Here is a 14157-nt window from a genome sequence, read left to right as displayed (position 1 = left end):
ATTAGAAGAAAATGCAGGTGGAAATTTATTCGATTTCAAGAAGGGGAACTTGTACAAAGTATAACTGCAACAGAGGAAATTATAAAGAAAAAGATTAGGGGATTTGGGTACATAAAACCTTAAAACTTGTGCATCAAAAATCATTGCAAGCAAAATAAAAATGTGAATGATAAACTGGGAGTATGGTTATACCCTATTACAGTTAATAAATACTTTTTCTTAATATGTAAAGAGCTTTTATAAATAAAAGGCAAAGATCACAAAATGATCAAACAGCATGAACGTACAATTTATGAGATAAAAAAGAACCAAAAGTCATACAAAAAATAAATGTTTAACAGCAGTAGTAATCAATTAAATGCAAATTAAAACAATAGGGAGTGGTTTGTGAAAGTCAATGCCCGGTGCAGGAGAGAGGCATGAGAAGTAGCTGACTCCTTCAGTCATGGTGCAAGGGGAAATTGGGACAAACTTTCTAGAAGGAAATTTGGAAATGTGGGTCAAAAGCCTTTAGCCTGGCCATCACACTTCTAGAACTTTCCCTAAATAACCAGAATTCACAAATATTTATTTTCAAGAATGTTTATTTCAGCATTATTTATAATAGTAAAAACTCAAAAGTGATTTACATGTGTAAAAATAGGGAATTCATCAATTCAATAAATTATTGTATAAGCACAGGAAAGAAAACTACACAGCCATTAAATCTGATATTATAGAAGAATCATGACCAGCCATATACTCAAGGTGTATTAAGTGAGAACACAGGTTCTTGGAACACAGGTTACAAAGCATAATATAGAGTTTCGAATCAATTTTGTAAAAGAAAAGCAAGACTGGCCACAGAAACACCAAAATGTTGACACTGGATATTACACGTGGGTGCAAGGCAGTGTGGCATGGTAGGTAGGCAAGAGCTTGGACTTCACAAGGAGATTCCTGGGACTGGAGCCCTGGCTCTGCCACTTACTTAGTGGGTGAATGTAAGCAAGTTGCTCAACATTTTATTTGCCTCAGTTTCTTCATTTATAAAATGAGGATAATAATGGCATCTACCCCGTCGTCTTATGGAAAATTACATTCTGAATGGTGCAACTGGGGGGGTGTCAGTATGACAAGTGCTTTTATGTACTTTCTATTTTTTTTTAAACACCAAACGTGCACTAATTGTGTGATCTGGATAGAAAGGTATTATTTGTTCAGGAACCTTATTCAAAAGTTGTTTTTAAGAGAAACATAAAACATAGAAGCCATAAAGTAAAAGAACAACCAACTTAACCACACAGATACTTTTAAACTTTAGTGTGGCAAAAGACATTGGAACCACAGTTGAAAGATGACAAGCGAGGAGAAAATCATTGCAATATTTATAACAGACAAAAGTTAATGCTCCTAATTCAGACAATCTATCAGCAAGAAAGAGGGCTTCAACAGAAAAGTCAAAGGAAAGGCTATACGAGATCTTAAAAACACACCCATGTGAAAATTTATGAAACCTCACCTGTAATTTGCAAAATAAAAATGAGATTTTTCCCCCTATTATATTGGAAAAACCTTAAAAGGATTGTTCATATCTGGTGTTGGCAAAAGAGCAGGCCATCGATAGAAGTGCATGGTCCAGACTTCTTGGAACATTATTTGGCTTTACCTGCCAAATATTAAATACACAAACTGACCCAACAGGTTCCTTCCTTAGAAATCTATCCTACTATACAGTGCCTAAAGATGTGTGTGTCAGTTGGTTCATTTTGCAGAATTATTTGGAGTAGCAGAAAAATCAGGACAACTAAATTTTCATCAATAGGAAGATGGTTGTGTAAATGATAGTGCAATCATCAGATGAGATACCGTGAGGCTGCTAAAAAGAAAAAAGTCGAGCCATGTCTACAGAGACAGGAAGGAAGGTCCATGATATTGTGCTGAGCAAAAAGCAGAAGTGTTTATAGCAGTGGATATGTTATGTTTTGCTTTTATTTTAAAAAACACATATATCTTTCTTTACACATGTATGTTTATAAGTGTAATTGTATATATGTAAAAACACATTTATGTTCATGTGTGCCTGCATATGAAATACAAATATAAATATACATATGTGTGTATGTATATATGTGTATATGTATGCAAATATATGTATTGGGCAAGTTTCCTAACTTTTCTTTGCCCCAGTTTCTTCATTTGTAAATGAAGAATACATATACATATATACATAGATCTATATACACATATATATTTGTATATTATGTCTGCAAAGATATATATATATATATACACACACACACTTAAGTTTTAAGTATATATATAGTTTTAAGTTTTAAGAAGAATGGGACACTCACTTTTTACTGCCATACTCTGTACTGTTTGACTGATTATTTTCAAAGGGTATAAACAAATTTTGTAATCAAAGCAATAAAAATTTTTAGAAAGGAAAAAGTTCACACACGCATAAACACACACACATTCTCAATTATTCCCTCACCCAGCCTGGAGGCTGGCTGGGAAGCAAAAGCACTTCACTGAGGCAGCCCAATTATTGGGAGCAGAAAGCTCCCAGGTGGGGACCAGAAAACCTTAGGTCTGTTCCAAGTTCTGGTTTGACTTGCTGCAGCCCTTGGGTAAGTGGCTTTGCCTCTCTGGACTCTGCCAGCCCTATTCCCTAAGGGTTTTGGCTAGAACATGCCCTCCAGTCTAGTTGACAACTGAGTAGATAATCATGAATTAGGGACTGAACATCTAGGGTCAGAACACAGGGACCCTCTTCTAGGCTTCTTCAAAGGAGATCCCATAGGTCAAGTTTCCTCATTGCCTGACAATTAAGGAGAAGCCCCTGCTAGGAGGAATTAGGATATCTCCTCCTTCCTCCCCTACCTGGCCATCCCTGAGATCCTACTGTGGAGAAAGGGACCTGGGTAGGTGCTATGGGGTGCAGGGTCTTGGCTGGAAGTCCTGTGACCCATGGGATTTCTCCTATCCTCCTTGCAGGATCGTATGTGAGATGGGGGAGGCCAAGCCCAGCCAGCATGCAGGCTTCGTGGAGATCTGTGTGGCTGTGTGTCGGCCTGAATTCATGGCCCGGTCCTCGCAGCTCTATTACTTCATGGTGAGTCTTGGCCAGCAGTGATCTGGCTGGGTGCAGGCCACAGAGCTCATTACCATGATTGCTGGGCCCCTCTAGAGCTCTGTGGGCAAACCCAGGGCAAGGGCCCGCCCTGCAACCTCTCTCAGTTCATGAGACTCCTGTCTTATAGTGAGTGAGAGCACAGCCTTTGAAGTCTGGAAGACCTGGATTCAAATCCAGACTTTTCTGTGCCTGGCTGTGTGGTTTCAGGTAAGTTGCTTTAGCTCTCAGGGCCCAGAGTCCCCATGTGGGTGCATGGCAGTGTGGCATGGTAGGTAGGCAAGCACTTGGACTTCACAAGGCAACTCCTGGGATTTGATACCTGGCTCTTCCACTTGCTAACTGGGTGAGCGTGGGCAAGTTGCTCAACATTTTGTTTTTGCCTCAGTTTCTTCATTTATAAAATGAGGATAATAATAGCATCAACCCCATGATCTTGTGGAAAATTACATCAATGTATTTATGACTTCTAGTATCATTTGTTTTATTATTTCTGTGGTTGCCACCATTGCTTCCATTTTCTGGCCTGTCCCTGCACACTTGTGGCCCATTATGCCATCCTATCGCCCTCACACTTCTCCTTCACCCCAATGTCTTAGTCTGTTTACTGCTGCTATAGAAGAATGCCTGAGACTGGGTAATTGATAAAGAAAAGTCATTTATTTGACTCCTTATTCTGGAGGCTGGGAAGTCCAAGATCTAGGGGGGGCTGCATCTGGCAAGTGCCTTCTTGCTGCGTCACCTCGTGGCAGAAGCTGCATGCAAGAGAGCAAGAGTGGGAGAGGGTGGAACTGCCTTTCATAATAAACCCACTCTTTGACAATAAACATGTTCCTATGATAGTAACATTAATCCATTCATGAGGGCAGAGCCCTTATGAACTAATCACCTCTTAAAAGTCCAACATCTCCACACTGTTAAATTGGGGATTAAACTTTCAAGACATGACTTTGGAAGATGCACTCAAACCATAGCACCCACTCACCATTATCCCTATTTCATGACCTCATCAACCCCCGCCCACCTCTCACCTGCATACCCAATCCATTTCCCTCCACCCACACCATTGCCCCTCCCTCTCACCCTACCACCCCTTTCCCCATCCCATGGCCTTTCTGAGGATCTCTCCCAAGTCCTTAAATTCCTTCCTGCCTGGAACCTCTCATCCCTTCAAAGGCTGCCCGACAAGTAGTTCTAGGGGACAGAGGCTTTTGGAATCTCTCAGCCTTGTGATTATGGAGATGGTGGAGATATGAACACATTCCCTCCTGCACACACCCATCATTTTAAAAACTAAACCTCTCAGATTAATGACAGCTGTAATGGTATAATTTCCTCATGATTCTGAGCTGCTTTTGGAAGCTGGAAACCTGAAGTGATGGATTTTATGCCTGGCCATCAAATGCCCTGAAATATGTCATGGGGAGTTGGGCTTTTATTGTCCTCCTTCCTCTCTCTCTCCCTCTTTCCTCCTTCCCCCCACCCCCTTGCCTCCCTCTCTCTCTCCTTCCTTCCTCTCTCCCTTCCTTCCTTCCTTGCTTCCTTTCTCCTTCCCTTCCTTTCTTCCTCTTTCTTTGCTTCCTTTCTTCCTCCCTCCCTCCTTATCTCATCTGCCTTCCTCCTCCTCCTTCTTCCTTCTTCAACTGGCAGCCATTGATCACCTTGCACAATGCCTCTCACTAGATTATTTAATGAGTGCTTGTCTAATTGAGTTGGATTTTATGACTTGATGGTTCTGGCTGTGGGGGTTAATGGATGATGAATAAGACCCAACACAGCACCTCCCTCAGGAGGCCTACAGTCTAGAAGGGGAGGTGAAAGCAACTGAGCTCAAGTACTTGACACAGACTTGAACATAGTCAGGGCCAAACCTTAGAGAAACGTTGAGTGTCGTGCCGCACCATGACTGGGCCTGCATCTGCTCCACCTCTGCTCTCTGAGGGCCAAACCCCTTCTGGATGCAGTTGGCTGTCACTGAATGCACATGGGAATTCATAAAATGAGAAGAACACGCACATATAATGGGGTTCATGGACGAGTCGTTTTCCTTATTTGTTTAGGATTTGTACCCGCCACCTTCTCCTGAAAGCATATGAGGGAATTTCCAAGGTGAACCCAATAGACATTAAGACAACTAATGAGAAATGTATATATATTTGTATATAAAGCCTGCATATATATATGTGTGTGTGTGTGTGTGTATATATAGTATATGATATAGACATAGAGACAGACAGAGAGAGAGAGAGAGAGAGAGGAGGGATGACATTCGCCAGGTTATTTGCTAAAATTGGGCAAGAAATCTGGCTTTGAAATTTCCTGGCAGCCAAAGTAAAATGGGAGGAAACTGCTGCATGGCCAACGCAGGCACTGGACTTCCTTGGCCAGCCACTGCCCAGAGCAGCTTTCCATCCTGAGGTTCTTGGCAGCGATCCTAAATGATAAAGTGGACAGGGCTAGAGCCACCTCCAACTTACTAAGCTGATGCTTCTTTTGAACCTTAGCTGCCTCTGCCCTGCATCCCCAGTCAGGACCCTCACTCCTGTGGCTCAATCAAGGCCACCAGCACCTGGCTGTCCTGCCGTCATCTCCACTTGGCCCACTCAGGCTGTCAGCTCCCATAAACAGTGCATCCTCCTCTCTTGCCCATTCCCATCAGTGGTCCATCCCCTAGGCCTACAATCCTGCTGGGCTGTGGCTCAGCGTCCCTTCATTCCTGACATCAGTCCATCACCATGTCCTGGAGTCTTCCTTTTCCAATTCTCTTTGCCATCACAACGGCCTCCTTAAATCCTTCCCTTGCTTTTCTCTCTGAACCTGTTGCAATCCATCTACCATCATGTCAGCTGCCACCTCAAGAAGAGCCAAGGCTTCCCCTCCCTGTAAGACATTGTCCAGGCTCCTCTGTCTGCTTCCCCATTCAATCCTATTTTGCCAGCCTTTGCATTGTCTGCCACCTTATCCTCTCTATCTCCTTCTCTTGGTTGCACGAGCCATATCCTCCTTATTCATCAAAGCTGTGCTCGGGACCCAGTCCTCGGTCTGCAAATGCACAGGCCTGAGCCGTGGATACTGACAGGCCCTGCATCCCACGCCACTTACTGGGACTCCAGACATCTGACTGCATCACACAACTCAGTGGGTCCTCTTTGTGCCCTACTCCTCTTGTCAAACCAGTCAGTCTTGGGAGCCACTTGCCTTGGCCAGCCACTTGCCCAGAGCAGTTTTCCATCCTGTGGTCCTTGGCAGGGACCCTGGAGGACACAGTGGACAGGGCTACAGTCACCTCCGCCTCATTAAGCTGATGCTTCCTTTAAGCCTCTCTGCCTCTGCTCTGCAGTTGCAGCCAGGCCCCCATCCCTGAGGCTCCATCAAAGATCAGCTGAAGCCCAGGACTTTCCTTTCTTTGGGAGCCCCACAGTGCATAGGCAGTGCTAAACCTCCAGACACAAGAGAGTCTCCTGGGGCGGGGTGAGCATTAAACAAAATGCTCTGGACCTGTCCCTGCCTCCTGCCAAGACTAATTAAATCCATTGCTACAGACCCTGGGTAATTCTGAGATGCAAGCTGGGCTGAGGCCCCCTGACCTAGGAGAAAGGATGTTTCCTGAGTAGCTCCCATGTACCAATGCACTCAGCTCTCTGCTTTTATTCTTATAATGAGCCTGTGTGCTACACATTGGAAAGTCTCATCTGCCCTCAGGAAGGGTCCAGTCTTGGCTGTGTGATTGTTCCTACCCTGGAGAGGGGTGTGATTGAATTTAGGGTATTAAGGGAGACTTCCTAGAAGAAGCTGGAGGGAAAGATGGGATTTGTATAATACAAATAGAATATAATTTTCCATGTGGATCTGAAGTGGTGGGAGGCTGTTCCCAGCATAAGGTCTAGTGCACCAAAAGATGGGAACAGGAGGGAGAAGGAAGAGGGTGGGTGGTGAGGAGGAGAGACTGAAGCAGAGGCAGGTCAGGACAGATGACAGAGGTTGCCACAGGCAAATATGCATTGGTCTAGTGGGTCCCTGAAGCTCAAAGATTTGTGTCATTTTTCTACTTAAGGGACATCTTTGAGGAATGGCTCCAGTGCCACATGTTCACTTGGGAAGACTTTTAGGAAGGAGGTAGTGCTAGGGACCCCGGTCTCTTTCTCTGGCCCCTTGCATTTAAGGGTTGCGTCACTGAGGCCCACTCCCATCCCTCGCACACAGTTTCTAGGGATTCCAGGTGGGAATGAGGGACAGAGGTCCCCATGAGTCTCCGCAGGGGGTTGAGAAGGGACAGAACCCCCATCTATCACACTTTCCAGCATCTCCGAGCCCTCATGGCCTTCTCATCTACCAGGCAGCTTGCAGGTGCACTCTTCGGGCCCCACACAGAAGCCCCTAGCTCCCCTGGAGTTCTGACACAGCCAGGAAGCTCTTTCCCCAGGACTTGGAGACCCTTTTAGTACCAAGGCTAGAGGGAAGATTTGACCTCTCCCACAATCAGGCCAGACTCCAATGTGTGGGTTTATTCACCAAAAACCAAACGCCAAGGCCAAGAGGCCCCAGATTAGCACCCTGGGCTGTCACTAGCTGTTCCTAAAGGTCTCCATGCAGGAAATGCTTTCCCCCTTCCCTCTACCTCCATTCATGGAGCCAAGTGAAGAGGTGGCAAGTAATGCAGAATTTGATTTCCCATGCAAACTCACCGTGAAATATTTATGAAGCATGGCTTGAATAATTAACAGCTTCTCACAACTCTAAAACATGTATCCATAACATCCTCTCCCCACCAGTGAGCCCCTTGATAGTGCCCCAGCAACACCTGCAGGGATTACTCACTTCTACCCCTTCTAAGAACCCTCACCCACAGGCTGCCAGGGAGCACCAACCCCCATCTATTTTAACTTCCCTGAGTTCAACTCTGTCTCTCTAGGACCATCCCTGCATCGAAGCCTATGTGTACAGTCTTCTCTCTCTCTCTCTCTCTCTGTCTGTCTCTCTCTCTCTCCTTTCCTTTCCTTTCCTTTCCTTTCCTTTCCTTTCCTTTCCTTTCCTTTCCTTTCCTTTCCTTTCCTCTCTGGGAAGGTTGGTGGAGTTCCTTTAAGATGGGGCACAAATACCATTTGAAGAGGTACTGCAAGTTACAGAACAAGAGAACGGCCAGGAACCTTGAAGATCACCACTTTTTGGCTCAGCCCCCTGATTTTGTTGACGAGAGAGGTGAAATGTCTTGTCCAGGGTCACACAGCGAGATCCAGGCAGAGCTGAGAAAGGAGGGCTCTTTCCACAGCCTCACCCCACCCTCTTCTTGGTCTCCCGTTGAACCAAAATGACAAGCTATTCCTTGACTTGGCCCATGTTACAGGGATGCTAGACCTGGGATCCAGAGACAGGGCGCTGAGACCTGGTGAGGCAGGTCAGGAGCTGTGGTCTGTGTGTCTCCTCACCCATGTGCCCTGATCCTGGACCTGGAGGCGCATGTGCCAGGTAATAGGGAAGCTCTGGGGCTTCCCTATCAAAGCATCTCCAAGGGGAGGTTGTCAGCCTCCTCTGAGGACCTGAGAGGGTTCGACTTTTGGTGCTGAATTGTTTTAGGAGGAGGTAGCTGGGGAAGGGAGAGAGAAATCTTCATTTAAATGCAGATACAGGCTTCTCACCTGGGACTGAGGAAAGTTTTTCCATTAAAATGCTAATGAAAGAACAAACTGCAACTCCAAATCCCCAGCTGTCAAGAGCTTTTTTCTGCTCTGCCCCCAACCCGGACTCCTCACTGGTCCCATTCTGGCAGAGGGCTGGGGGCAGCCCTTGAAAGCAACTGACTCTTTTCTGCTTCTCTCTCTGAGTTTCCCTGGGGCTCTCACTTCCCAGTGCTCTGCCACTGTGTGCTTTGGGCAGCTCTTTGTAGAGACCTGTGGGAAAGACACTTTACCACCCAAGAACAGAGCTGTAGGTTGGAGAGGGGTTGAGAACTGGAGCTCTGGGGTAAGATCTCAGTTATGCCATTTTTTTAGCTGTGTCACCTTGGAAAACTAGCTTAACATCTCTGAATCTCTTCTGTAAAATAATAATGCCTACTTTAAAGAATTAATTGGTGATTAAATTATATATATGTATGTGTATATAGGGATATATACACATACATGTATAATTATGAAGACATACAATCTGACACTTAAAAAATAAGTACATGGCAGCTATTAGTATTACTCTTACTAAGGTAGGCATGCAAACTCTCAGGGTCTGGAACATTGCCTGTCCACACAAGCCTAAGAAAACTGACCTGGTTCTCTGGGAGACGGCTATTACCAAAGATTACAGAAGGCAGCTTAGGGGAGTGGGGTGCTGCCTCACACCTGCCCAGAAGCCTCCGCCACCCCTTCCTGGTTGTGTCTCAGGCTACATCCTTTCTACACAGACACTGACTCTCTCAGATCTGAAGCCCAGCCGGGGGCCCATGTCCGGGGGGACCCAAGTGACCATCACAGGCACCAACCTGAATGCCGGAAGCAACGTGGTGGTGATGTTTGGAAAGCAGCCCTGTCTCTTCCACAGGTAACTCAGAGGGCCCCTTTCTGCAGTACCAGAGGGGGAAAGGTTAGACAGGTAAATCACTTCAGGGTAGCTTTGTTTTTATTGCAGGGAGTTGGGAAGGTGTAACCACCTGACAGGTTCTTCTTGCCAGCTGCACAGATAGAGCCAATTTCCTGAGACAGCATTATTGCAATAGAGAAAGAATTTAATAAATACAGAGCTGGGTAAAAGAGAGACCGGAGTTGTATGATTCAAATCAGTCTCCCTGAAAATTTGGATACTAGGGTATTTTTAAGGATAATTTGGCAGGCGGGGGGTTAGGGAGTGGGGAATGCTGATTGGTTGGGTTGCAGGTGAAATTGTATAAAGTTGAAATAGGTTTTTCTTGCTGTCTTCAGTTCCTCGGTGGGATCGCAGAACTAGTTGAGCCACGTTACTGGTCTGGGTGGTACCAGCTGGTCAATCAGAATTCAGGATCTGAAAAGTATCTCAAACAGTGATCTTAGGTTTTACAATAGTGATGTTATCCATAGGAGCAATTGGGAACATTTGGAATCTCGTGGCCTCTTGTTGCTTATGTGCCTCCTGAGTCATAATTTCTGATCTTGTGGCTAATTTGTTAGTTTTTCAAAGGTGGGCTCTCTGGTCCCAGGCAAAGAGGGGGTTTGTTTCAGGAAAAGGCTGTTATCATCTTTGTTACAAAGTTAACCTATAAACTAAATTCCTCCTATAGTTAGCTCGGTCTGTGCCCAGGAATGAACAAGGGTAGCTTGGAGGTTAAAAGCAAGATAGGGTCTGTTAGGTCAGACTTGCACTGTGATAATTTTTCTATGTCAGACTTTCCTCACTGCCATAATTTTTGCAAAGGTGGTTTGAATCACCTTATGGCTTGGAAATACTCCTCCTGCCTAACAAAGTGGACATGCTCTTTGGGAGAGGATTTGGGCTCAGTCTGGAGACCTGTTAGCCCTCCCTTCCCTGGATGGCCTGAGATTCTCTAGAGAGAGGATTTTTCCCTGAGAGAGCTACGCTGAGGGCTGTGACAATTCCCAAGTCAGACCTGGCCAGGCCTGGCATCAGTAGTGTTAAAGAAACAATTATTCTGACACTTGTTAAAATAGCAAGGAAGACTCAGGACAATTGCAATTGATGTCAAGACTACTGCATCAGGGGAAACAGATGGGGCTCAACTCCAAATACTACAAAGACAGCAGGTGATTTATAGCCAATGAGCAGAATATGGGGCTCAGTGAATGAAAAATCACTAAGAGGAGACATCAAGATAGGCGGACTCCTGCTAAACCAACTGAACATGATTCCTGCGAAGGCAGGCCAGGGTGATCAGGTATCAAGTATGGGAGGAGTCTCCCCAAATAGACTTAGCCAGATTCTTGCTAAAAAACGAGGCTAGACAGGCCAAAGACAGACCCAGGGATGAGGCCTGTTTGAAAAGAAGGCTCAGAGGAACCTGTCTAAAGTTTGGCCAAGGAGAGTCTTTGTCACTAGCTCTCCAGCTTTCTATCTGAGAGCACCCACCCATGGCCTCTGAGCACCCTGACATGCAGGGAGCAGTGTGGGAGGGCCCTGACTCAGGACCTCTGTCCTCCTCAACACCAGGCGCCCAGTGCTCTGTCTTCCTGCCCTCCAGGCGATCTCCATCCTACATTGTCTGCAACACCACGTCCTCAGATGAGGTGCTAGAGATGAAGGTGTCGGTACAGGTGGACAGGGCCAAAATCCACCAGGACCTGGTCTTTCAGTACGTGGAAGACCCCACCATCGTGCGGATTGAGCCAGAATGGAGCATCGTCAGGTAGGAGCTGGCCCAAGTGGACCTTAATGCTTCTGCACCTCTGTTTCCCTTCCCTGACTCTTGAAAGCCAAGGAGATTTCTGGGGGCCCAGTCCTGCTTGGGGGACTGATGAGCTGGAATCGGTTCCACACACCCACAAATCAGACCTTCCTACTGTGACTCCCTCCTTCCACTGAGAGCACCTCTGTGCCAAACCCAGCCTGGAGGCCAAGGTCATAACAACAAGAGCCTACTTTCCCCAGTTCTAGGACAGGCACTGTGCTGGAGGCCACGTCCCCATGCTGCAGTGACTGCTGAGGGTGCCAGGCTACTCTTCTCACTTCTGGTAGACACATGTGCTAATCCTGGTCCCACCTTCAGGCTGAGAGGTGTGGAAGAAGAGTTAGATCAGGCCTGACTACTCCTTGTAGTCAGCTTCCTTGGGGGAAGTTGTGTCCTGAGCCCGGAGGCCCCGTCCGGATACCTATCCTCTCTGCTCCTGGCTGCCTGCTTACATTTCTCCTCCCCTCTGCTGTAAACTCCTCAAGGGTAGAGTTTAGGTCTTGTTCCCTGCTCTTTCCCGGTGCCCAGCCAGATGCACTGAACATCTGTCTCAGAGGGAGGGGACCAGACATTGGATGTTGGTATAGAAAGGCCCTAGGGCAGGGACTTGAGGACCTTCATTTACCTTGGGCAAATTGGTATTCTTCCTGGGCCTCTGCCTATTCAGCGATTCACCCAGGGATTTTGAAATCCCAGGATCTCTAGAGTCCCTGGAGTTGTATGTCTCCCATCAGGGGAGAAGGGGTAGGCACACGGCATGAGTCTGCCTTTCCAGGCCCTGGATAGCACATGGGAATGAGAAGATGCTGCAGAGCTTTTTTCTTCCCCCAAGGAAGCTGACTACAAGGAGTAGTCAGGCCTGATCTAACTCTTCTTCCGCAGCCCTCAGCCTGAAGGTGGGACCAGGATTAGCACATATGTCTACCAGAAGTGAGAAGAGTAGCCTGGCACCCCCAGCAGTCACTGCAGCATGGGGACACGGCCTCCAGCACAGAGGGCACCCCACAGCAAAGCTCATAGATGTCATTGGGAAATCACTGTAACAGGGGCAGCATGGGAAGGGTCTCAGCCCAGCTCCACTGCTTACCAGCCCAGTTACCTTAACAGTTATCTCACCTCCCTGGGGCCAGAGTCCCTCATCTGTCCACTCTCATAGGCAGCTGAGAGACTGAAGTGAGATGCACATGCACAGGGCAGTGCCTCGCTCGGCCCCCTCCCCCCGCCCCCTGCTGGGACCAGTCTTCTCACTGTTGGCTTCAGTTCTCAGGGGTGTGGGGCTGGGGGAGTGAGCAGGAAGTACATGCAGAAGTAGTCTCCCTGGGCTGAGGCAGAGAGCAGGGATGTGTCCAGTCCAGGGAACAATCTTTTTTTAATCCAGGGATCGGCATACTCCAGTCCGGGGGCTGAATCTGGCTAGCCACCTGCTTTTGTAAATAAAGTTTTATTGGCACACAGCCATGCTCACTCGTACATGTATTGTCTATAGCTGCTTTCTCACTATAACAGCAGAGTTGAGTAACTGCGACAGGGACCATATGGCCTGTAAAGCCTACAATATTTACTATCTGGCCCTTTACAGAAAGAGTTTGCCACCCCCTGCCTTAGACCCAAAAGAAAGACAGCCTTTGCCTGCTGAGATGAGATTTGGCTGTCCTCAGCAATCACTCTATAAGGCCCAAACCTTCTGAGCTTTAGCCATGACCTTAAGACCGATGAAGACCGGAAGGCACAGAGAGGGGAAAATCGTCTGTAGAAAGCCATGCCAGCATTTGGCCCCAGGAAGTTGATGCAGCCCTTTGTGACTTAGTCAACAAACTTTGCAACTCTGTGCAAAATTCACAGCCTGGTATACTTCAGTTCTTTGTGTCATCCTCATAGAAATAGAGGTGTCACCCTAACTGGCATTCAGCTGCCGTTCCTACATCATGCTCCCACTAGGAGGGAGGTTGGAGACAGACATGTTCTGGGTCTGCCAGCCAGCTCCAGGGCTTTTATTTAAGTTAATAAAGTCTGAGGATGGGGTGAGGCTCTGCTCTTATAAGCCGCCTGGGTTACTTGTGAACAGTGATGGTGGGCATTTGATAAATGTGTGTTAAATTGGTGATTGAGAGGACTGGGAAGATGGCTAGACACCAGAAGGTCATCTCCAGCACTGTCACATGTGCAAGAGCCTCTCCAAGTTTCACAGGAATCTTCCTCTGTGTGTGCACGCACATGTGTGTGTGTGTGCGCATGTGAGCAAGGAGAGAGGGGGAAGCAACTGGCAATATAAAGACAGGCAGATGGATAGATGGGTGGAAATGAATGTGGGTGTGTGTGTCAAGGATTCTTTACTCATCAACTTATAGCTAATTAACTTGCTAAAGCCTGTTTTAGATAGCAGGATTCTTCTCGAAGATGCTCCTTTGACTGGGGATCAGGCTATTTCTCATTTTTCTTTGAGTAGCCCCCCTGGAGGACACAGTCCATTACAGTACTGCCCACTCCTTTATGCCCACTTCTCAGCTGCCCTAAGGATGGGCACTGGGTCCAGCTCTCTTTTGAAAGGCTACACAAGATGAAGCTCCTAGGCCCTCCCTGTCAGCAGTCCTGTGCCCTCCCTGTCAGCGGTCCTGTGCCCTCCCTGTCAGCGGTCCTGTGCCCTCCCTGTCAGTGGTCCTGTGCCACCCCAGGG

General features: G+C 47.0%; 1 protein-coding gene across 2 annotated transcripts in view; it reads left to right on the top strand.

The window, feature by feature from the left end:
- Positions 1-14157, top strand: part of PLXNA4 (plexin A4) — a 457179-nt gene that overhangs the window by 383363 nt on the left and 59659 nt on the right. For both annotated transcript variants that reach the window (XM_055284053.2, XM_055284054.2), the window contains exons 14-16: positions 2983-3100; positions 9513-9649; positions 11277-11441. In XM_055284053.2, the coding sequence (XP_055140028.1) occupies positions 2983-3100; positions 9513-9649; positions 11277-11441 (420 nt within the window). The remainder of the gene's footprint in view (positions 1-2982; positions 3101-9512; positions 9650-11276; positions 11442-14157) is intronic.

Source organism: Symphalangus syndactylus, chromosome 6 (genome assembly GCF_028878055.3).
Source record: "Symphalangus syndactylus isolate Jambi chromosome 6, NHGRI_mSymSyn1-v2.1_pri, whole genome shotgun sequence".
Taxonomy (NCBI): domain Eukaryota; kingdom Metazoa; phylum Chordata; class Mammalia; order Primates; family Hylobatidae; genus Symphalangus; species Symphalangus syndactylus.
Note: the sequence above shows the minus strand (reverse complement) of the source record. Positions and strands in the feature narration are given on the sequence as shown.